General features: G+C 47.6%; 1 protein-coding gene across 2 annotated transcripts in view; it reads left to right on the forward strand.

Annotated features, from left to right (window-relative positions):
* The window catches only part of SIL1 (SIL1 nucleotide exchange factor), a 258,671-nt gene extending 237,675 nt beyond the window's left edge, over positions 1-20,996 (forward strand). For both annotated transcript variants that reach the window (XM_003782152.3, XM_012808719.2), the window contains exons 8-10: positions 15,922-16,018; positions 16,457-16,621; positions 20,492-20,996. In XM_003782152.3, coding sequence (XP_003782200.1) covers positions 15,922-16,018; positions 16,457-16,621; positions 20,492-20,848 — 619 coding nt within the window. In that variant the 3' untranslated portion in view covers positions 20,849-20,996. The remainder of the gene's footprint in view (positions 1-15,921; positions 16,019-16,456; positions 16,622-20,491) is intronic.
* Positions 20,997-22,379: the final 1,383 nt, after the last annotated feature.

The raw sequence follows: 22,379 nt of genomic DNA on the forward strand, positions 1-22,379 counted from the left end.
TCTTCCCTGAGGGAAATAGCACAGGGGAAGCCAGGTAGATGGCATTTGCCTCCAGAGGTTGAAGATTCAGAAACAGCTGGAAAGCTAGGCCAGTGTGTGAACAGCCTAAGATCAAGAGCAGAGGCAACAGGAGAGCAAGGTGGCAGGGTCATCTGGTCCTTTCCTCAGGAGCTGCTGCTATCAAGACCCTTCCTCTGCCCAGCCCTAGAGCTGCCCTTGAAGGGTTAGTTAAACTAAGTCTGCCCTTTTGCTGTTTATCTCTTCCTGCCTTGCCTCCACCTCTGACTTAGGCCATTTATAGAAGTAATTGGGTTTTGAATAGTCCCAATAATAATAATATTGAACCTATTGGAAATTATGTGCCAGATACTGAATCTCATCCTCACAACAACCTTGTGAAATAACCCTTATGTAAGAGATGGAAAAGCTTGGGCAAAGACAGGTTAAGTAACCTCCTCAAGTTCACACAGAAAGGGAGTCCAGGATTCAAATTCAGATGTCTCTGGCTCCAAAATCCATGGTCTTTACCATTGCTGAGCTGCCATGATGTTCCCCTCTGGAGTACTGTCTTCTCCCTGCCTGGGTGCCTAGCCTTGGCTTGTTTCCAGGATCTCTTGCCCCTCAGCCTAGGGTCCAGGTTCTAGGAGCATGAAAATGCCTTATTCACCTTTGTATCATTCATAGAACTTAACAGAAGGCCTTAGACAAAGAGTGACCATATGTTCTGTTTATGTTCTGCTTCTTGTCCCAGTGCAGTAATTAATCCTGTCCCCTTTCACTCTTAAAAGTGTCCCAGTTTGGACAATAAATTATACGATCATTCTACTTACACATGACTGGTCCTCACAACTCAGGGGCAGTGGCTTTTTAATAGGCAACAGTATTGTCTTTAAGACTCAAAGAAATAATCCCAGATGGTAAAATTTTAAGTACTTTTATATCCTGATGGGCAAGAGAATTTAGACAAAGGTTCTGCTCAGCACTCCACAAACCTACCACAAAGGACTATTCTAAGACCAGACTTAAGGACTGTGGGAGTCACCAGGCCTATATTAACAATAGATTCAGCAGGACAGGGGTCCCACTGTGTCTCATGCAAATGCCTGACTAGCAAGGCCAGTGAAGGGTGGGAGAGCAAAGAGCTATTGTTTTTCCACCTCCCCCAGGCAAGCAGGAGCCCCTGCCTCACAGGTGATTGTTCTCAAGGCCCCAGTCTTCCTGCAGGAAAATGCCAACTGGGGTTGGCCCTCTCCACAGTATCAGTCTGAATCCCTAGTGAGATCCTGGACTCAGCTTCCCAGTGCTTTGTTACCTAGTGTTCTGCTTACCTCAGGCCCTGCCCCCAGACCCTGATTATGGATCCATGTTAGGGCTGGACCCAGGCTGCAGTGGCATGCATGTGTAAGTCACATTCCAGACTGTGTCCTTGGCCCATTTGCAGGCAGCTGAAAACTGCTGTGCATATGTCAGTTCACACTTGAACTGGTTTAATGTTTCTTCTTTTAAGTCGCAATCTAAAATTCAGCCAGACAGGATTTAACGAGCACTAAATTGTCAAGCCTTTTGTTTCCCTTGCTATTCAAGCCATAGAGATTTTGTGTTTGATTCAGCAACAATTGCTGAATCTTAAACAAACCATTTACATTTTGACATTAACTATTTTATGAGTGTAACTTTTTCTTTGGCATTAGAATGATTCCAGCAGAAGGACTTTTAATGATTTATCAGAAACAGAGTTAAAAGGGTGTGTGGAAGATGATTCTTAACATTTTCTTTTTTAAAAGGTAGATTTGGCTCGGCGCCTGTGGCTCAACCGGCTAAGGCGCCAGCCACGTACACCTGAGGTGGCGGGTTCGAATCCCCAGCCCGGACCCGCCAAACAACAATGACGGCTGCAACCAAAAAATAGCCGGGCGTTGTGGCGGGCGCCTGTGGTCCCAGCTACTTGGGAGGCAGAGGCAGGAGACTCGCTTGAGCCCAGGAGTTGGAGGTTGCTGTGAGCGCGATGCCATGGCACTCTACCCAGGGGGATAGCTTGAGGCTCCGTCTCAAAAAAAAAAAAAAAAAAAAGGTAGATTTTTGTCTTACTTCAGTTGGGTAATAAACATGGAATTTTAGCCTTTCTCCTCCTGTTTTAATGATTTTAATCTTGCTGAGGCATTCTTCCAGGGTGCTTCCTGGTCAGCCCTCCATTTTTCAGATGCCCCTCTCACACAGTAAGTCGTCTTATAGCATAGGTCTCACACTTCTCTGTTGGCTGTTAATTTTGTCTAATTGAGGCAGGAAACAGTCTCATTCTTTGCTCTGGCTCCAGTAGGTCCTTGGTATGCTTAGCCAAGGACCCTGTGCATGCTGGGTCTGATCAGTATTTGTCAACCAGTTGACTGGACAAAGAGCCTCAGACAAATCGCATGTTCACAGATGAAACCATCCATCATTCTGTCTCTGGAAGCTGTAAATAATTGGGACTTTTCTCCAGTTCTTAAAGATTTCCACAGAATAGGAAAGCTTCACTTTTCTTTAGGCCCCCATTCTAGCATCTTGTTGGTGAGGCCAGAGGGCCTCTGGCAAGGTCCGTCCTCTCTGTTATATTCCTACATCAGGGAAGCTGAGATGCAGGAACCAGGAGTTTGATTCAACCTGGAACGAGATCTCATGATCCCTGAGCCTGGTCAGGGGCTCAGCAGATCCACTGTACTCTAGTTCCTTCTGTTTACAACACAAACCACATAGCTGGAGGCAGGAAATGTTAGTGTAAGGAAATGGAGCTGGCCAAGGAAGCCATGTTGATCTGCCTGAAAAACTAGGAGGCTCCATGCTGCTCTTGCCTCCTAGAACTAGAACTGATTGTTTATAAAGATCTTTCCAATACCAATGATGCAAAATATTTGGATGGTTCACCATATTGTTCACCATATTTAAACTGTCAAAAACCTTAAATATCTGAGCAGAACCTCAGAAAACAAAGGATATTTTGGGGACTTGTTATGTATGTTGCACAGCAGAGAGATTTGTAGTCTATACGACTTCCAAATCCTATAAACGAAGCATTGCAGTGTTGTCATTTTCAGCTATAGACCATCCCACGATCATTGCCTTTTCTTTTGCTATTAAGAGAGGGCTCATTCATAAACATTTCTGCAGTTGTGTAGCAAAAGCAAAATAGTCTCTGCTTGATTCCATTGGCTCTGATTGAGATGATTTTTTACACAGTGAGATTTATCACATTTATCAAGTTTATTAGAGAACACAGAGAGGGTGAGGGGATGTGGAGGCTGGAGAGAGAGTGATTAATTTTCTGACATACATCTTAGAACTCCTGAGAGCAAGATCTGAGTGAGTAAAGCAGCTTCTTTCTGAGCCCCAAAGGGCCTGCTGACAAGGTGTGTTGCCTGTAGCTTGGAGCAAAGGTTGGCCATGATTTCCCTGGAGCCTCTCTTGCCCCATGGTTTCTGGCCTCCTCTTGTCTCCCCCAGCCATAAGCATGGGGGGTGGCAGAGGGGGGGTGGGGTGGAGTTTACACTGCTAACTAGTATAGAAGACCAAAAATAAAACCATTCTGTATTCTCAAATAAAGTTGATAAGTCACAGTGTATGAAAAATTTCCCATATATTTTAGCCTAAATTTTCTTCTGCTTAACCTTGTTACTCCTTCCTTGCCTCCCAGACTGCCTGAGACAATTACTCAGAGACATTCTTTGAATAATTACAGGCCACAGATAATTCTCTTTAGCCCTCTTTCTTCCATGTTCCCTACACTGTGGTCTCCCTTTAGCCAGTTCTAATTAGCTGCTTTGATCTTTCCTTCCAATCTCTCCCTCTAGCTTGTTAATTACATTTCTCCCCCATGAATTCTTTCTGCACTGGCTTTGTCTATCTAGCCAGAGGAGCTAAGAATGAGAATCTAGGGCCAGTCAGTGGGAGGTGGTCCAGGCTTCTTTTCTCTCCAACACAGGTAGCTCCTCCCACTTGTGAGAAGCCTGAAAACCCAGGCTGTGTTAACAGAAAAGTAAAAATAATAATTTTGGTTAAACAGTATATTATAATGAAACAACTATTATCCTAATGCTAAGTATTTGCCAGGTACTTTATATATACTACCACATTTCATTCCCACAGAAATCACATGAGATAAATGTTATTAATCCCCATTTTATGAATGTAGAAACTGATATCAAAAGAATTTAATAACATCTCAGTCATACAGCTTGAAAACTCTGGAAAGAGGACTTGAACCCAAGTCTCTCTGACATGAAAGCAGCACTTATTCTTTTGCTTATTGAGTTTGGGATTTTTTAGTGGGGAAAAAAGAAAGTCCAGGTCATTGGCTTTTTTAGCCCCCCAAGAAACCAACTGTGAGATAATTGTCAGCTGTTTATGCTTAGATTATAAAGCTTGCATAGAAGCAATTGATGCAGCAAAGTTAAGTATCTGGGAAGTAGGAAATTGGCTCCAGGAAAAATGAGACTCTAATGAATTCTTGACTTGATTTAATTCTTTATTCACTTTTTGGACAGTTTTATCTCTCAGAAGGTTAAGGAAGCAATAAGGGAAAAGGCCTCACTGAAAGTATATTCTGAGCAACAAGAAAGATTTGTTTGGTGAAGTCAGTTTGGGAATTTTAGCAGTAAGTGACCATGTTTGGAGAATCTAAAGGGAATACACAGCTCTCTGACTCTGATTTTTGGGGAAAAGAGGATTTCAGGTTCAGGAAAGAGTAGATACGGTGTCCAAACAAGAGCTTCAAATGGAAGGATGACTCAGAATCTGAAAAATGAGATGTGCTCAATAAAGTCAAGAGTAATTACTGCAAAGAATGAGGAGACACCTAAATAGACCCACATGGACGTATGGGAAACAGAGTTGAGATTTTGTCAAAGATGAAAAAGGGACCCATAACTAAGAACAAAAAGAGAAGAAGGGTGTAAACCTCTAAGAACACTGTCAGGAATATCAGAGGGGTGAGATCTGGGAAATCCTAAGAGTGACAAAGGACCTGAGCCATTAATGTTCAGAATGAGAAGAATGGTGAGTAAGGCTTTAGGCCATCTGGGTCAGCCAGGTGATTCAGCAGATGACAGAAAGGGCATCTGTGTCCTTGCATCTTATTCTGCTTTGCTTCTGCCATCTTTTTCAAGGACAACACCTTCATGCCAGAAAAAGTAAGAGGAGGGCCAGACATGATGGCTCACACCTGTAATCCTAGCACTCTGGGAAGCAAGGCAGGTGGATCTTCTGAGCTCAGGAGTTAGAAACCAGCCTGAGCAAGAGCAAAACCCCCATCTCTAAAAATAGCCAGGCATTGTGGAAGGTGCTTGTAGTCCCAGCTACTTGTGAGGCTGAGGCAAGAGGATTGCTAGAACCCAAGAGTTTGAGGTTGCTGTGAGCCATGACACTCTACGAAGGGTGACAAAGTGAGACTCTGTCTCAGAAAAAAAAACAAAAAGGTTAAGAGGAACTTGAAATCAAGAGTGTGAGGAATGAGTGAATACCCCATTAGATGATCCAAATTAGTCAGGGTCTGAAAAATTAAGTGCCACATAAAAATGTACAGATGTCATCATGAGACCTATGTGTATGTGAATCTTTATGGCATTATGGAGGTTGAAGGGGGCAAGAAGACAGGATAAGTGGTAAATGTCTTGGTTTTCAAAATAACAAATCAAGTTTTTGAGATGTGACATAATGAATATTTCTAAAGAAAACAGATGATCTTTTGGAGTTAGTATGGGTGCTGTAAAATCAGGTCTTACAAGACTAGTTTAAGTCCTTCCTTTCTTTCTCCCTCCTTCCCTTAGACAGAAAAGTTTACCAGTCTCAACACATACCACTTGATGGATTATTAAAAATGAGCATACCCACATAACCGCCACCTAGGGAAATATTACATAATCAGTACACCAAGGAGACTCATTCCCTCCTAATTCTATATACATATATATTTTTTATTTGTTGCAGTTTTGGCCAGGGCCAGATTTAAACCTGCTACCCTCGGTATATGGGGCTAGCGTACTCACTGAGCCACAGGCGCCGCCCCCTTCTAATTCTAATTTCCTTTTTCAGAAAGATGTGCTGGGCTAAGAGATTAAGGCAATGTTAGAGACACAGAGGAAGTCTGCATTTCAGGAGACCATTTGACAGCTTAAACAATCAGATCTAATCAATGTTTATTTAGAAAGGGTTTAGTATCAACAGAGCCTTTGCTGTACTGAGGTGCTAAAGAGCACATGTCAGATCATCCTGCCCAAATTCTGTTCTGGTTCTCATGTGAAGACATGGGAACAGATGGCACAGATTAGGAAGGGATAACCGATGTGTGGGATATATGACAGAATGAATATGAGACCCTATGTTTGGGTACAGAGCCTCTGACCATCAGAGGATCATGTGAACAGCCCCCAGGGATTTGACCTAGGGCCGCCCAGTGTAAGCTCTGTGATGGTACTGCTAAAAAGCTAGAGATGTCTAAAGAGGTAGGGGCAGTGTGGCCCTGGGACAGAGACAGCTGAGCCCACTGGACCCTGGAGGGGGTAGACCATGGTGGAGCCCTGCAGGTAGGTTTGAGCACCCTCTCTGCAGGGATTTGCTGTTACATAGAGCAGGAGTCTACAGCACTGTCAGGAAGGTAAAGGGTTTAAAGAGCCACATTGAAAATGACTGTAGGATGCTGTGATGCTCCAGTTTGAGAGGGGAGCTTTCTCTCGGCATTGGCTGCCTTCAGAAGAGCTGACCTGTCAGAGCAGAATCAGGCAGCCCTCTTTATTTACTTTGAGAAGGTAGGCTTGGGATCAGAGGGTAGAAGCTTGATAACAGTAGATTTCAACTCAGTATCAGAAGATGTTTTTCTAGCAATTAGAGGGCTTTTTTGTTTTACAGAGACAGAGTCTCACTTTATCACCCTTGAAGGGGTGCCGTGGTGTCACAGCTCACAGCAACCACCAACTCCTGGGCTTAGGTGATTCTCTTGCTCCCGAGTAGCTGGGACTATAGGCGTCCACCACAACACTCAGCTATTTTTTGTTGCAGTTTGTCCGGGACCAGGTTCAAACTGACCACCCTTGGTATATGGGGCTGATGCCTTACCCACTGAGCCACAGGCGCCACCTGCAATTAGAGGGTTTAAAACTAGCATATGGCTGCCTTATTTGATGGTAGTCTCCTAGTGTACTAGTCTTCAAGTACTGGGCAGCCATTTGCCAGAGGTGCTGCAGTGGATAAGAGGCTGGGCATTGGGTCTAGTTATCTCAAATGCTGGTCCTTAGAAATTAAGAATCACTGGGGCATTTATGAATAATTAATTGAGCTACAATTTCTGACATTGTGATTTAATATATATAGGATAGAGTGTAGAATGTGCATTTTCTTTTTCTTTCTTTTAAGATAGTGTCTTATTCTATTGCAAGGCTGAAGTGCAGTGGAGCAATCACAGCTCATTGCAACCTCAGACTTCCTGGGCTTAAGTGATCCTCCTGTTTCAGCCTTCAGAGTGGCTGGGGCTACAGGCACACCTCCATGCCTAGCTAGAAATCTGTATCTTCAAAAAGTATTCTGAGTGTTCCTTGGAGAAATGGTTGCTTCCATGGCCGGTATGGGAAAAAAACAGTATCTTTACAAGAACATCTTATGCCAGAAAGTGAGGAAGTATTCTCAAAGAATGATGGAAACATGTCAAAAAGACACAGAAGCCAGCATGGAAAAGGCCCTGATAATTAAATCAAGGATAATTCAGTATCAAAATAGAAATGCCTTTTATCCCATTGATTAAATAAGAATCTATGAGTCTACACTTGTATGAATGAATGAGAAAGAAAGAAAAATCTCAGGCTGGTGCAGTGGCTCACACCTTGGAATCCTAACACTCTAGGAGGCCAACACAGGTGGGTTGCATGAGCTTAGGAGTTTGAGACCCCCCTGAGCAACAGTGAGACCCTGTCTCTACTAAAAATAGAAAAAAATTAGCTGTGTGTTGTGGTCATCTGTAGACCTAGCTATTTGGGAGGCTAAGGCAGGTGGATTGCTTTAACCTAGGAGTTTGAGGTTGCTGTAAGCTACAATGACACTCCTGCACTCTAGCCTGGACAACAGAGTGAGACTGTGTCAGAAAACCAAAAAACAGGCTTGGTGCCTGTGGCTCAAGCAGCTAAGGTGCCAGCCACATACACCTGAGCTGGTGGGTTCGAATCCAGCCCGAGCCCGCCAAACAATAATGGCTGCAACCAAAAAAAAAAAGACAAAATTATCAAATAAAGATAGGAGCAATAATGGAGTTTAAATACAATTATTGGACAACCATCATAGTACACGATGCATATCCCTTATCTGAGATGCTTTGGACCAGAAATATTTCAGATATCAAATTTTTTTAGTTTTGGAATAAATTATTGATGCTCAAAAACTTTCGGCTTTTAGAGTACTTTGGATTTCAGATTTGGGATGTCTGGAATAATTAAGCAAGAATTTTCTCTTTTTTTCTTTCTTTCTTTTTTTTTTTACTTATTCAGCTGCATTTGGAGAATGAGCGTTTTATTTATTGATTATTGAATTAAGTACTTACAAAGTTATTAAAAAATAAATGTAAGCAATAAATCTCTTTTTAAAAATTCATAGATCTGGGGGTGGCGCCTGTGGCTCAAAAGGGTAGGGAGCCGGTCCCATATGCCAGAGGTGGTAGGTTCAAACCCAGCCCCAGCCCAAAACTGCAAACAAACAGAACTTTATAGATCCTATAGCTCAAGCAGTTAAAGTGCCAGCCACATACACCAGAGCTGGCGGGTTTGAACCCAGCCTGGGCCTGCCAAAACAACAATGACAACTACAACCAAAACATAGCTGGGTGTTGTGGCAGGCGCCTGCAGTCTCAGCTACCTGGGAGGCCAAGGCAAGAGAATCGCTTAAGCCCAAGAGTTGGAGGTTGCTGTGAGCCATGACGCCACAGCACTCTACCCGGGGCAACAGCTTGAGGCTCTGTCTAAAAAAAAAAAAAAAAAAAATCATAGATCTAAATTTAAAAAGTCCAGTCAAAAACATAAGTTTATGTACTCTGAATATTTATCTTAAATCACCAAAATGTAATTTGTGAATAAAACATCTCAGCTGTGTCACAAGCTTTTATTCAACACAAATCTATACTCTAGGCACTGGGCTAGGTATGAGGTATACAACAGTAAGGCATTGGCATTTGCCCTCAGGAAACTCACAGATGAATAAGGAAGACTAATAGATAAACACATTTAAAATGAATAAGTGTTTTTTTTTTTTTTTTTTTTTGGAGACATAGTCTTCACTTTGTTTATCTGGGTAGAGTGCAGTGGCACCACAGCTCACAGCAACCTCAAACTCAAGAGATCCTCTTTAGTTTTGTTTTTTTTTTTTTATTAAATCATAGCTGTGTACATTAACACAAGCATGGGGTACATTGTGCTGGTTTTATATACCATTTGCTATATTTTCATCAAACTGGTTACCATAGCCTTCACGGCACTTTCTTTGATATTGTGTTAAGACATTTATATTCTACACTTAGTAAATTTCCCATGTACCCTTGTAAAATGCGCTGTAGGTGTGTTCCCACCAATTACCCATTCTCCCCCTCCCCTCCCTCTCCTCTTTCCCCTTCTTCTTGGGCTACAGTTGGGTTATAGCTTTCATATGAAAGCTATAAATTGGTTTTGTAGTAGGGCTGAGTACATTGGATACTTTTTCTTCCATTCTTGAGATACTTTGCTAAGAAGAATATGTTCCAGCTCTATCCATGAAAGAGGTAAAGTCTCCATTTTTCTTTAAGGCTGCATAATATTCCATGGTGTACATATACCACAATTTATTTATCCCTTCATGGGTCAATGGGCACTTGTGCTGCTTCCCTGACTTAACAATTATGAATTGGGCTGCAATAAACATTCTGGTGCAAATATCTTTGTTATAAAGTGGTTTTTGGTCTTCTGGACATATACCTAGTATAGGAATTGAAGAATCGAATGGCAGGTCTATTTTTAAATCCCTAAGTGATCTCCAAACATCTTTCCAAAAGGAATGTATTAGTTTGCATTCCCACCAGCAACGTAGAAATGTTCCTTTTTCTCCACATCCATGCCAGCATCTCTGGTTTTGGGATTTTGTGATGTGGGCTATTCTTACTGGAGTTAGATGATCTCTCAAAGTGGTTTTAATTTGCATTTCTCTGATGATTAAGGATGACGAGCATTTTTCGTGTGTCTGTAGGCCGTGTGCCTGTCTTCTTAGAGAAGTTTCTCAAGTCCCTTGCCCACCCTGAGATAGGATCACTTGTTCTTTTCTTTAAGCAAGGATTTTCAATAAATGCCAAAACTAGTTAGTGAAGGTTTGACGAGGAACAGGGTGTCTTCATATCTCAAAGTGTCCCCCTGCGAAATATTAATCCCAGAGGAACAAATAGTAACTTTATGAGAAATTTGGCAAATACCAGGATAACCAAGTAAACAAAGAGAAGATGACCAGTGTGAGACTGATTAACATCATTTGCCTCCTGATATCGTGCTCTAAGACACAATCTTGTGTTTGTGATATTGCTACCAGAATGCATAACCTAAATTTAATTGTGAGAATACATCAGACAAATCCAAATTGAGGAGCATGCTACAGCTGGCCTTTATTCTTCATAAATGTTAATGTCTTGAAAGACAAAGACAGACTGAGGAAGGAAGAGTTCCAGATTAAAGGAGATAAAGAGACATTTGCTTACATGACTGGCTTCTCATTGGGGCCTGTACATGAAGGGGTCAGGTGGTAGCCCTACCATTCTCCAGAGTTTAAGCAGAACTCTGAGGGGCCCAGTGTGGTTCCCATTTAGGTAGTATGAGGCTCATGGTATAGGGCGAATGCTTTGTTTCTCTTGAAGGCTTCACTTTCACATGGAGGAGTTACGTGTAACATTTCTTTTTGGTGACCCTATTCTATTTTTATTCAGATTGGTAATAACTACATTCATCTCTAGATGGCAGGCAAACATGGATCCCTCTTGGACCCAGCTATTTCAGGGTATAGATCCTGTAAATCCTTGCATTCCATAGATGATCAAGGCCACATGTCAGGGCACAGGCGAGGCGAGGCCACCAGAGAAAATCTTTCTCTCTAGGTAAGATGGTAAGCACGCACAACTTCATCAGGCAGCAGTGACCGTGTACACCTGTGCAATGTGCCCTCTGCCCCCAGTGCATGACGTCTTCTCAGTGGGCATCACAGAGGAAGAGTGGCTTGTTTCTCCTTTGTCCCACTTCACAAATACAGTGAGGACTCATAAATGAGCACATCCCCCTGCTGTGCCTCCAGTGTCCCGGTGTGGTCCAGGAGACACACAGTCTTCAGATTTCACCGTAGCATTTCCTCACCCCCTTCTAACCAGTCATCCTCATCCTTATTTCCATCCCCTAGCTCTGGCTTTTCTAGTGTTTCTCCTTTTTGGCAGATTAGAACTCCTTTTTCAGCCCTTGTTCCAACTGAATGTTTCTGTGCACTTTCAGACACTTTTCCCTGTGTGTATTACATTTGCCTCTCCCTGTCTAGAAGTTCCTAATAATTTTTGAACAAAGAGTTCCACATTTCCACATTCCATTTAGGCCTGAAAATTATGCAGCCAGTCCCAAGTGCCAGGGATGGAGAAGGGTACTCCTGGTCAGATTCTTGTGAGCCCTCTGGGCAACTTGGCTGCTTATCCCAGGTCAGCGCCTTCACGCTCCTCCCACTCACACTCTCGTTCAGCTTCAGTTAGCTAAAAGATGACCCCTGACCCTTAGCAGATCATCCACATTGCTGTCACCCTGACCCAAACTGTTTGGGTTCTGCAAATGCAATCATTTCCATTTCTGTGCTCCTCCTGAGCCCCCGCCCCCATCCAGAATTTACAGCATAGCAGCTGCTGCTGTCCCTCTGCGCACAGACAGCTGACTTGCCTGCTGATTGTGAACATCCTGGTGATCCAAGTGCTAATGGTATTTATTTAGTCCAGCCGGCTTAGCCTTGAACAAGGTTTATTCTCATTTATCTCATCAGAGTGAACTATGTCCTTAATAGCCTTCTGTTGACTTTGCGCACACCAGCATCACTGATGTCACTTTGAGGAGTGCCAGGCCCCCATCCTGTTAACTCTTTCAGATCTCCACTGTTAGGATACCCACCTTCTAGCCAGCAGGACTGGCCCCTCCACTCATGGGCCCCAGCTGTGGTCCACAGCACAATATGTGCCGGAATCACCGGCAGAGTAAGTTACACGCCTCTGGATGTGGTCTGGCCTCTTGGTGTAGCAAACCCATCGTGATTATAATCTTTTGGCCACAAGGCATTAGTAGCATTTTGGCATTAACTATTAGGATAGGAATAGGATTAGCTATTCTATCTTTAACACAGGGTAGTCTCAGCTCTGCCTCAGAATATGAGGAAACTGCAGTCAGGAAATTTGCCCAAGGTCATCAGAGGTTGTTCACAGGATTCCCACTGAAGGTCCTCCAGGCCCTGGCATATCCCTAGATCTCTGAGCTATTTGGGACGTTCCTACGCCAGTCACACTGCTGTGCCACTGTGCGTGTTCAGGGCCAAGGGTGAGCTGCCTAGAGAAAGACTGTTTCTAGGAGCAGATATTCTGCTCTTAGGGGCAGACTGCTCAGGAGGTACCCAGCTTTTGTTGTCCTTGCCTGAGAAATGCAGGCCTAGTTTTTTTCTCCTTCCCTCTGCTGTGTTTGTTTAATCCTTGACTAAAAGGCTGCTACAGAGGGTGCTTTATGGAACTCCTGAAACTGTGGGAGCCCTGGGTAGGGCCCCAGAGTTAGTGTGGGAGTGGGTATTAAGCTGGTTACATGGGAAGGCCGGGCAGGGAAGGGTCCCAGAGCTGCCAAGGTGCGCTCTGTCACAGGCTCACATTTGGCTCATGCTCCTGCTCTACCCACCTAGGACTCAAGATGCAGATGAAAAGGTAGATTTATTGCCTTATAAAAGTGATTTCAGCAACTTACAAAAAGTCATCGGGATTTCTGTTTTCCTCCCTGGTTTAATTGTCCTATGTGTGAGCTCTATGATCTGCTTTTCTGGATGGTCTTTCCTCCCTAGGGAGGGGGGAATCTGCTAGAGGGAGGGAGGCAAGTGGGACGGAGCTGTACTGGCTTTGCTTCTGGCTGACATCCGTGTACCTTCTGGAGAAGAGAATTTCTCTCTGTTCTCGTTCCAGGATAGAAAATGGAAAGGCTCTGGTTGCCAGGCCTGGGTGATTTCCTGGAGCCATGATAATGGTGTGCTATGATGTGATGGGCTCCATCTCTGCTCCTCTGAGGGCCCATGAGCGATGGGGCTCCTTGGTGGTGCTCCCTGAGGCTGCTGTGATGTTGGCCTCACAGACCCCCTTCTTTGGGAGGCAGCATTTGATGTTTGTGTCAATTTCTCAGTGTAGTCGTCTTCTCTTCCTAGACCTGCCTGTCGTGGGTGAGCGTTCCTCAGGCACATGATGGCAGACGGTCCTAATTAGCTCACACTTTGATGAAGCAGCTGCCTTTCTCTGTCAGGGGACAGGGAAGAGCTCAGCTCCCAGGCCCCGCTCTAGGCTGGTATCCGCCTGTCTCTCTGGAGAGGAGCTGTCAGTCTCTCTTCTCCAGGGACTCTGGCCCATCTCTAGGCTGCTCCACAGACATGGGAATTGTGGTAGGGCAGCCTGCGTTTCCTTTCTGCATGAGAGGACACGGACACAGGCACAGGGAGCTTCTCATGTTACAGCAGGAAATGGGCTCAGCATGCTAGGTCTGCCTTGAACCTTGAAGCTCATTCCTGGTAGGACTAGAAGGGCTGAGCCATCCTCTTGGAATGACTTGGGCCCCATCTTTATTCCATTTAACCAGTTTTGGGGAAACACCTGCCTCCTATGAGCAGTGGTACAATGTGTGATCTCTCTTATTACCTGCCTCCCTGTTTTTTGCGTTGGGGACCAGGAGCCAACTCCTCCTGATCATCTTTGCTGCCTGCACCCTGCCTCACTCTTCAAGGTACTGTGAAGGGGCTTGGCACCCATAGCTCAGTGATTAGGGCGCCAGCCACATACACCAGGGCTGGCGGATTCAAACCTGGCCTGGGCCAGCTAAACAACAATGACAACTACAACAAAATAATAGCCGGGCGTTGTGGCAGGCACCTGTAGTCCCAGCTACTTGGGAGTCTGAGGCAAGAGAATCACTTAAACCCAAGAGTTTGAGGTTGCTGTGAGCTGTGATGCCACAGCACTCTACTGAGGGTGACAAAGTCAAATTGTGTCTCAAAAAAAAAAAAAAAAAGAAACAGATGCTGTGAAGGCCTCCTGGGTAGGAGGGTCAGGAGTTAGGAGGAACAGGTGCTTTTCGAGTCTCTAGGAAGCTTGTGGCCATGCTAAGGTAAGGCAGCCAGAGACAAACAGAGACATTGGTAGGCTGTGGAGCCCTTTGTGAGCTGTCCAGGTGGGTATGACAGCCATTGTTTGACCACTGGCCTGGCTCCTTCCCTTGTTGCTGACCTCAGTCTTTTGTCTGCCTGTTCGGTCTCCTTTCTGAGGCCTCATAAGTGGAGTGCTGAGTGGTACCCTTCCCCAGGGGGCTGACCATGCAAGTTCATGTGCTAAGCATGTGTTCCTTAATTGACCATGGATATTATCTGAGAAAGCCAGGAGCCAGCAGAAGGATGTCTTGCTGGGCTTCCCAGCTACATCCTCTGCCACACTCTGGCTTTATGGAGACCCCCTCCAGGCCTCATTCTTTTTTTTTAAATGAACCCATGCAGTTCAGTAAAGTTGTTAATTTTGTTGTGGGGATATTTTTTGAGACAGGATCTGCACTGTTGCCTGTGGACTAGTGTCATTGCTCACTGCAACGTCAAACTTCTGGGCTCAAGCAATCGTCCCCCTGCCTCAGCCTCCTGAGTAGCATGTGCTGCCATGCCAGGCTAAGTTTTAAAGTTTTTGTAACAGGATCTTGCTATATTGCCCACATGGTCTTGAACTTGTGGCCTCACACAATCCTCCTGTCTCAGCTTCCCAAAATACTGAGATTATAGGTGTGAGCCACTGAGCTGGCCCTCACATCCTTTCATCCAGAAGGTCTGGACCTAAAATGTTTGTTTTACTTGTATCACTGTTTCTATAATCCAGGATGGGGAGAAGGGTTCTGGTGGCAGCTCTGGGTTTGGAGGGCTTTCCTGTTGCTGTTTGGTTCTTGATACATTCATGATTGTATACATATGTTTATTTACTCATTCATTCATTCCCTATTGGCTAGGGCCTCATGACATGGCAGATTACACCGTGAGCACTAAGAATATGGGAAGAAAAAAAATCACAGTAGGTGCTGTGATGGAGTGGAGAGCCTAGCAGGGAGATGTTGCCTTGGTCCTATTACAGGGTCTACTTAGGTACTCAGAGGCTCCCTGGATCTCATACTCCTACCTGCCTTCTCTCACAGCATTTTCTATGTGCTGCTGGGGTGCTCGTCTGGGAGAGGAGAGGAAAGGGGTTCCATACCAGAGGGGAACAGACCTATTAGTAGTTGCCTCTAGTGTGTGACATGCCTGAGACCATGAAAGGAGGAGCACCCAAGACTGGCTTGGAGAGCATTGAGAAAGGCTTCCCCTAAGAGGTACATGAGAGTAGCACCTGTGGCACCGGGATGACCTTAACAATGTAAAAGTGACTCACCTTCCCAGCTCATCCCAGCCATTGGCTGCTGGGGAGTGAGGGATGCCTTAGCCCTGCCACCTGTGCCATAGGCCACCATACCCAGGTGGGTCCATGTCAGTTAGCTTTATTTCTCAACTGGGTTCTGGCTTGTCTAGGTGGGAACCTCCCACTGTGCTCCTTATTTCTTCTCCCCAGGGATGGCTGGGTACCAGTCCTGGTCCCTAGGCGGACAGTATGGTCATGCTTTCCTGTGCTTCTTTTCCCAGCAACCCAAAGGTCCAAGTGGAGGCCATTGAAGGGGGAGCCCTACAGAAGCTGCTGGTCATCCTGGCCACAGAGCAGCCACTCACTGCAAAGAAGAAGGTGCGTTTCCACCCCCTCTTCCAGCTCAGTCCCCAAAACACTTGTAGCCTTGAAAAGAAAGTGTCCCTTCCCAGGCTGTGCCTGTTGCCTTTGGGGCCATGGATGGCAGGGGAGAGATCACATTCAACTGAAGCAGGTGGCAGCATGTCAAGTTGTCTGGGGCCTGGGTGTGGCTCCAGCAGTGCAGCCTCAGGTCTTACCCCTGCTTCTTGCTCTGAGCATCTGTTTGCCTGCTGTTTGACACTAGGTGATGTTGAAAGGATCTAATGTCACTTCTGGCCTCATAGCTCCAGGTTTCAGGGTATAGCTGTGCCCAAAGTGTTGGCGTGGGGCCAGGAAGAATGGGAACTGAGCTGATTGGGGTGCCTCTGGCTGCTTTTTCCTAGCCTCAGGGCAAGACCAGCTCTGTGTGGCCCCTCACAGACCTCTCCTTCCCAGGCCCTATTTGCGCTGTGTTCCCTGCTGCGCCACTTCCCCTACGCCCAGCAACAGTTCCTGAAGCTGGGGGGACTACAGGTCCTGAGAAGCCTGGTGCAGGAGAAGAGCACAGAAGTGCTGGCTGTGCGAGTGGTCACCCTGCTTTATGACCTGGTCACTGAGAAGGTGAGTGCCTGGGCCCGCCCTGCCCCCCTCACTTTGCCTTGTGTTTGCTGCTGGCCATTGGAGGGAGCCTGGGTCTCTTTTGCCTATCCATCTGGACACATGAGTGGACAGATGGGTGGATGGATGGATAGAAGAGACTTGGGACATCAGTGAGGGTAACCTATGGGATGTGATGGCTAGGCTGAAACCCGAGGGCTAGGAGAATAGGGAAAGGGCGCTGGCCCTGGTCAGGACTGAGTGTGGGGGCAGAGGAGGGGTCGGTGTGATTGGAGCCTAGAAACAGCCAGCAACAGGCCCCTCTAGGGGTGAATTGCCTAGGGTAAGTGTGGGGAAGAACAGGTGGGATGAGCCATCGCAGCAGCCTGGAGACTAGGGAGTTGGGGGCTGGAATGGTACTGACTCCTGTGATTTTAGAAACCTGGAGGTACCTCCTTTGGGAGCTCAGGCTCCAGGCAGGGGCTGAGAATGTTTGCCCTTGAGAGCCCCCGGGAATCCAGTTGCTTCTCACTGGGGAGGAAACTTAGTGTACAGCCCAGTTTGGTTTTTGCAAGCCTGAGAAGCATCTAGATTAAAGAGGAGAGGGGGTAACCACCAGGCTGGATTTTTAGTTGAGCTGCTGCAGAGAGCATTAGCAGGGCTTTCTCAGTGTCTTCTCTTGGGCCACACAGCCCCAGAACAACAGCCTGCTGATTTGTGAAGCAGCCACTGGAACTGCTGCTAAATGTTGGAGCCTCGGGTTCCTCACCCTTCTCTGCACACTCTCCCCCTGCCTTCTCTGTCCCAGGCAGGGGGTCAGGACTGTTGCTGCCTGTCTGTCAGTCATTCACCCTCCTCACCTCTGTCTGCCTGTCTTGTCTTGTAGTCTGTTTCTTTTTCTCTTGGTCCAAGTTGTAAAAATCAGTTTCTCAGAGCAGCAGGCAGCAGTGTGATGCTCAGATCCAATTAATAAGGCCTGGGAATAGTTGACATCCTGGGAGTGGGCCAGCAAGCCTGGCAAAGGACACGTACATTGGCCGGGCATTTGCCAGGGGAAACTGATTTCTTTCCTCTGGTGTCTTGGATGTGCATCTCTACTGCCCCCACGGCACTGTGGCATTGGCACATTGCAGAATGCTCCCACTGTGCAGTCTCACCAAGGCTCCCCAAGATGGCTGCCCCTGGGAGCTGCCAGTGGAGGTCTTGGGGTACCTTCATGATTGGGGAGGGAAGAGATGAGTATCTTCCTCCAGGGAGGACAGTAAAGGAGTTTCAGGCAGAGAGCTCTTAAGATAGACCATACTCTGTAGTTGAGGCAGTCAGGATGTTTCTGTTCTTGTGGTTCCTAAGAAAGAATGCAGAATTAGCCAAAAATGGTCCAGAGCTGGCTGAAGGTGGAGGTACATCAGCTTGCCTACAGGGGCACCATGTACCTCAAGAACATTGGTATGGGAGGACAGCAGTACAGCAGTGGAATTCCCATGGAGAATGTGGACCCATCCCTCAGATTGCTGGTGTCTGTAGTGTACCTCTTCTGTGGTCTACCAGGCTCCAGGCCTTTCCTCCTCTGGGACATGGCCTATGACAGGCCCTCTCCTGAGGCCTACCCGCTCCCCCGAGTCTGGACTCCTGCAGAGGTGGGACACCTATCTGTGGCCATGAGCCCCTGGCTTCTGGTGCATCCCTGGAGCTTAAAGGCCATAGGGTGCCCCCGCCTTCCTGCTGGATCTTTCCCCAGTGTTTATTTGGTATCTGCCCTGCTTGATGCTTGCTGTGCCAGGTGCTAGGAGAATAGTCCATGGTCCCTGTCCTCCTGTGTTTATCAGAGAATCATCCAGAGCATGTTAGTCTGTTTTCTGCTACTATGACAGAATACCACAGACTAGGTAATATAAAGAAAGGAAGTTTATGTGGCTCATAATTCTGGAGATTGGGAAGTCTAAGATTAGGCACCTATATCTAGTGAGGGCCTTCATGCTGCTCAGTGACATGGTGAAGGTGAACGAGTACGAGCACATGTGCAAAAAAGCACAAGGGTCCGTACTCACTTTACAACAACCTGATGTCCCAGTAACAAACCCATTTCTGCAGTAACAAACAGCATTTATCCATTCATGAGGGTCCTCTTGACAGACCTCTCTCAGCCCCTTCTCCCAACACTACTGCATTGGGAATTAAGGTTCCTGTGCTTGAACTTTTAGGGAACATGCTCAAACTGTAGCGGCAAGTAAGCTAAGGAGTCCTGTGCCCAGGACCCTGACTGTTAGTGGTGCTGAGATCTGAGTGGGGAAGTGCTCCTGGAGGTAGGAGCTGCATCTACAAAGGCCCCAGCCAAAGTTTGTGTGACAAGTGTGAATGGGGGCAAAGGCAAGCACAGACAGGGCCAGAGCCTACAAGTCAAGGGCTTGGGGCTGGACAGCACTGGCCAACATCAGAGGATTGGAGGAGGCAGGGTGTGAGTGGGAGGCAGTAGGCTGCAAATGCCCATCAAGAAGCAGAACATGTGGGCTAGAGATGGAAAGCTGGCAGGTGTGGGGTGTGTGTCAGAGGTAGAATTGGCAGGATGTGGAGTAGGCTAGGAAAGGACTGAGGGATCCCTCTCAGCCCCTCCTATCCCTGGTTTTCTGTGCCAGCCCCAATAAGCCCACACCTTTGGACTGACACAGATGGTACCTGGTGGTCCACTGTGGCCCAGGCTCTCCCTAGGATCCTTCTTGCCTTGCCCACCCACCTTGTGCCTCGTCCTCCCCTGGGGTCGAGGCAAGTGCAGTCGATACTACTGGGTGGGAGATCTCAGCCCCTCCTTAGCACAGCTTCTCTTCAGTAATAAATAAGCTGGTTACGTGTCAGGTTTTGAGTGTTGCTTCTGGCCACCTGGCAGGATTTGTATCCACCATATTTTGCTGATAGAGCTGGGTTTCTGCATGTTACAGACATAGGCTGAGGGTGTGACACCCAGCCCAAACTTTCCTTAGCTCCCCAGGCCTTTGGCATAAAGGCTACCCCCCAGGGAGGGAGACACAAGGCTCTGTGGTCTGGCCCCAACTTGGTACTTGGGCTTCCATCCCATTAACCAGAATAACTTGCCATTTTTCAAACACAAGGTGGGCCAGGCCTGTGGTTGCGGTCTGCCTGTGTGTGGATTGGCCTTCCACCTGCATCTGTTTGGAGGACTCCCACTGACCCCTGAAGACTCGGGGAGGCAACCTCTTCCTCTGTCCCCCAGGCAGTAGTCCCTGCCTCAAAAGCTCTGTTGTAGCAGCGAACCTGCCAACCTTAGTGTATGTGGCTGATGCCATCACCACTGTGCTACGGGTGCCGAGCCAGAGCTCCTGTTGAGTGTCACTGTGCTGGACTGCAGCTGTGTGCTCATCATTCCCTCTGGTTTCTCCACTTGAGAGACGATGGCATTGAGTCATCGTAGGGGGCTGAGTGCCAGTTCTGGTCATGCAGCTGGTCAGTGGGGGAGCAGGAATTTGAACCCAGCTTGTCCACACCCACGCTGCACTATTAGATTAAACTTATTCTGCTATTTAGGAGTCATTCAACTAGTTTTTATTCTCCTGCTAGACCCTGAGCTCCCTGAGGGTAGGAACCCTGTCTCCATCTTGTTTTCTCTAGCATTTGGCCCTGCTCAGTGTTTCTGATGAGTGGATGGATGGACAGACAGGCAGACGTATGAATGGATGGGGGAGCATGTGTGAAGCTATTAATCTGTGCCCCTTTTCCCCTGAGGTCCCTGGAGGCCCACAGGGATAGAGATGGAGGGTAGGTGCTCACGGGTCAGCCACATGCCTTTGCATTTGAAGGGCAGAGCTGGCCCTCTGGGAGCTGACTGCTCTCTATGTGTTCTCTCCCCACCACCCACATCCTGCTTGGCTATACGGATGACAGATGTTTGCTGAGGAGGAGGCCGAGCTGACCCAGGACACATCCCCAGAGAAGCTGCAGCAGTATCGCCAGGTGCACCTCCTGCCAGGCCTGCGGGAACAGGGCTGGTGCAAGATCACGGCCCACCTCTTGGCACTGCCTGAGCACGATGCCCGTGAAAAGGTGCTGCAGACACTGGGTGCCCTCCTGGCCACCTGCCGGGATCACTACCATCAGGACCCCCTGCTTAGCAGGATGCTGGCCAGGCTTCAGGCTGAGTACCAGGCTCTGGCCAATCTGGAGCTGCAAGAGGGCGAGGACGAGGGCTACTTCCAGGACCTGCTGGGCTCTGTCAACAGCTTGCTGAAGGAGCTGAGATGAGACCACCCCACAGCAAGACCGGACTGGGATGCAGCTAGTGAGGTCAAGGGGTGCCAGCTTGGGTGGGCTCTTCGGGGGACATCAGGCAAGAGGACCCCATCTGGGCAGTGCTGACTTGGCCATTAAAGGGAAATGTGAAGGCCCTGTCTACTGTGTGTCTTGCATACTGGGCACGGCCCTGTGGCTGGAGGGCTGTGCCTGGGAGCCTTCTAGAATAGTTAGATAAGTTGTGGGATAAGGGGCCCACAAGGGCCCCTGGCAACACGGGGATATTCAGACCAGGGGCATCCAAGAACAGGCTCCATGGGAATGGTCTAGGCTTAGGAGCTGGAAACTTCTTGCTCTTTACTACAGAGCAGCTCACTGACCTTGGGGAAGGCATTTAATGTCTCTGACCTTGTTTTCTCCTCTGTCAGACTCCCATTAAAGAAGAGAAAACATGGGTAAAGCACCACACCAGTGCCAGGTACCCTGGTTGTGAGGGAAGATTGGGGTGGGAAAGGGCACACATGGGGGGTGCTGCGTCAGCCCAGGCAGCTGAGCTCAGGAGCTGTGGGAGGATTGGTGTGGGGCCTGGGTGATAGAAAGACGCTGGGGTGGTCTACTGGGGAGGTCCACGAGGCTCACTCTCTGGGAGAGCACCAACAATGGGGCCAGCTGACAGGGCAGAGCCATGTCTCTGTGCTCTTGGCCCTCTCTGTGTCCAAGCAGGAGCTGGGCCATCTGGGAGGAGGCCTTAGAGTTGGGGGCAGCCAAGCCTGGCAAGTCACAGCCCCTTCCCCAGAGAAACTGAGTGCCAGGCTGGGAGTCAGCTGCAGGTTGCCATGGCAACCCCTGCTCTGGGCTTCCAGATTTGGATTCTGGTGTGTTTTTCAACCTTTCCCAGTGCATCAGAGGCTCACTCCTGTAGCTCCTCCAGCCTCCAGGAGGTAAAGTTGGGAAGACCAAGTCTGGGGCAGAACCAGTCCCTGGTTCCAGGCCTAGCTTTTAGAAAGCTCAATTTTACTGAGTGGAGGGAAAACTGAGGCCCAGAGAAACATGGGGGCAGTGGGTGGCCTCTTTCCCTGCAGTCCCTTTGCATAGGACCCAGGCCTTCTCCTCAGCCCCTCTCCTGCTTACCTCATGCCACAACATCTGGAAAGCTGGGGAGCAGAGCCGCGACCTGTACAGACAGCGCAGCAGAGCATCAGGGGCCCAGGAGGATGTTTAGGAAGAACAGGAAGCCTCTGCTCTGGCTGAGTGGGGCTCAGACTTGGAGCCTACCAACGGCAGACCTGGGTTTCACCTGCCTCCCCAGCCCCTAAATCCTCTCAGTAGCTGTCATAGTATATGTTACAGATGAGGAATCATGGCTCAAAGAGACACTCAGAATCACACTGCTTTGAGTGGCAGAGCTGAGGCTGCTGTGTGGACTGAGCTGCCACAGGCCTGACTGTGCAGCCCACAGGGGACAGTGGGAGGCCAAGGGTCATGGTGGGCAGGTATGGCAAGAACAGAGCAGGACAGCATTTAGAAAGCAGATGCTGGCTTG

Source organism: Otolemur garnettii, unplaced genomic scaffold, assembly GCF_000181295.1.
Source record: "Otolemur garnettii isolate 467f Iridium unplaced genomic scaffold, OtoGar3 scaffold00003, whole genome shotgun sequence".
NCBI lineage: Eukaryota > Metazoa > Chordata > Mammalia > Primates > Galagidae > Otolemur > Otolemur garnettii.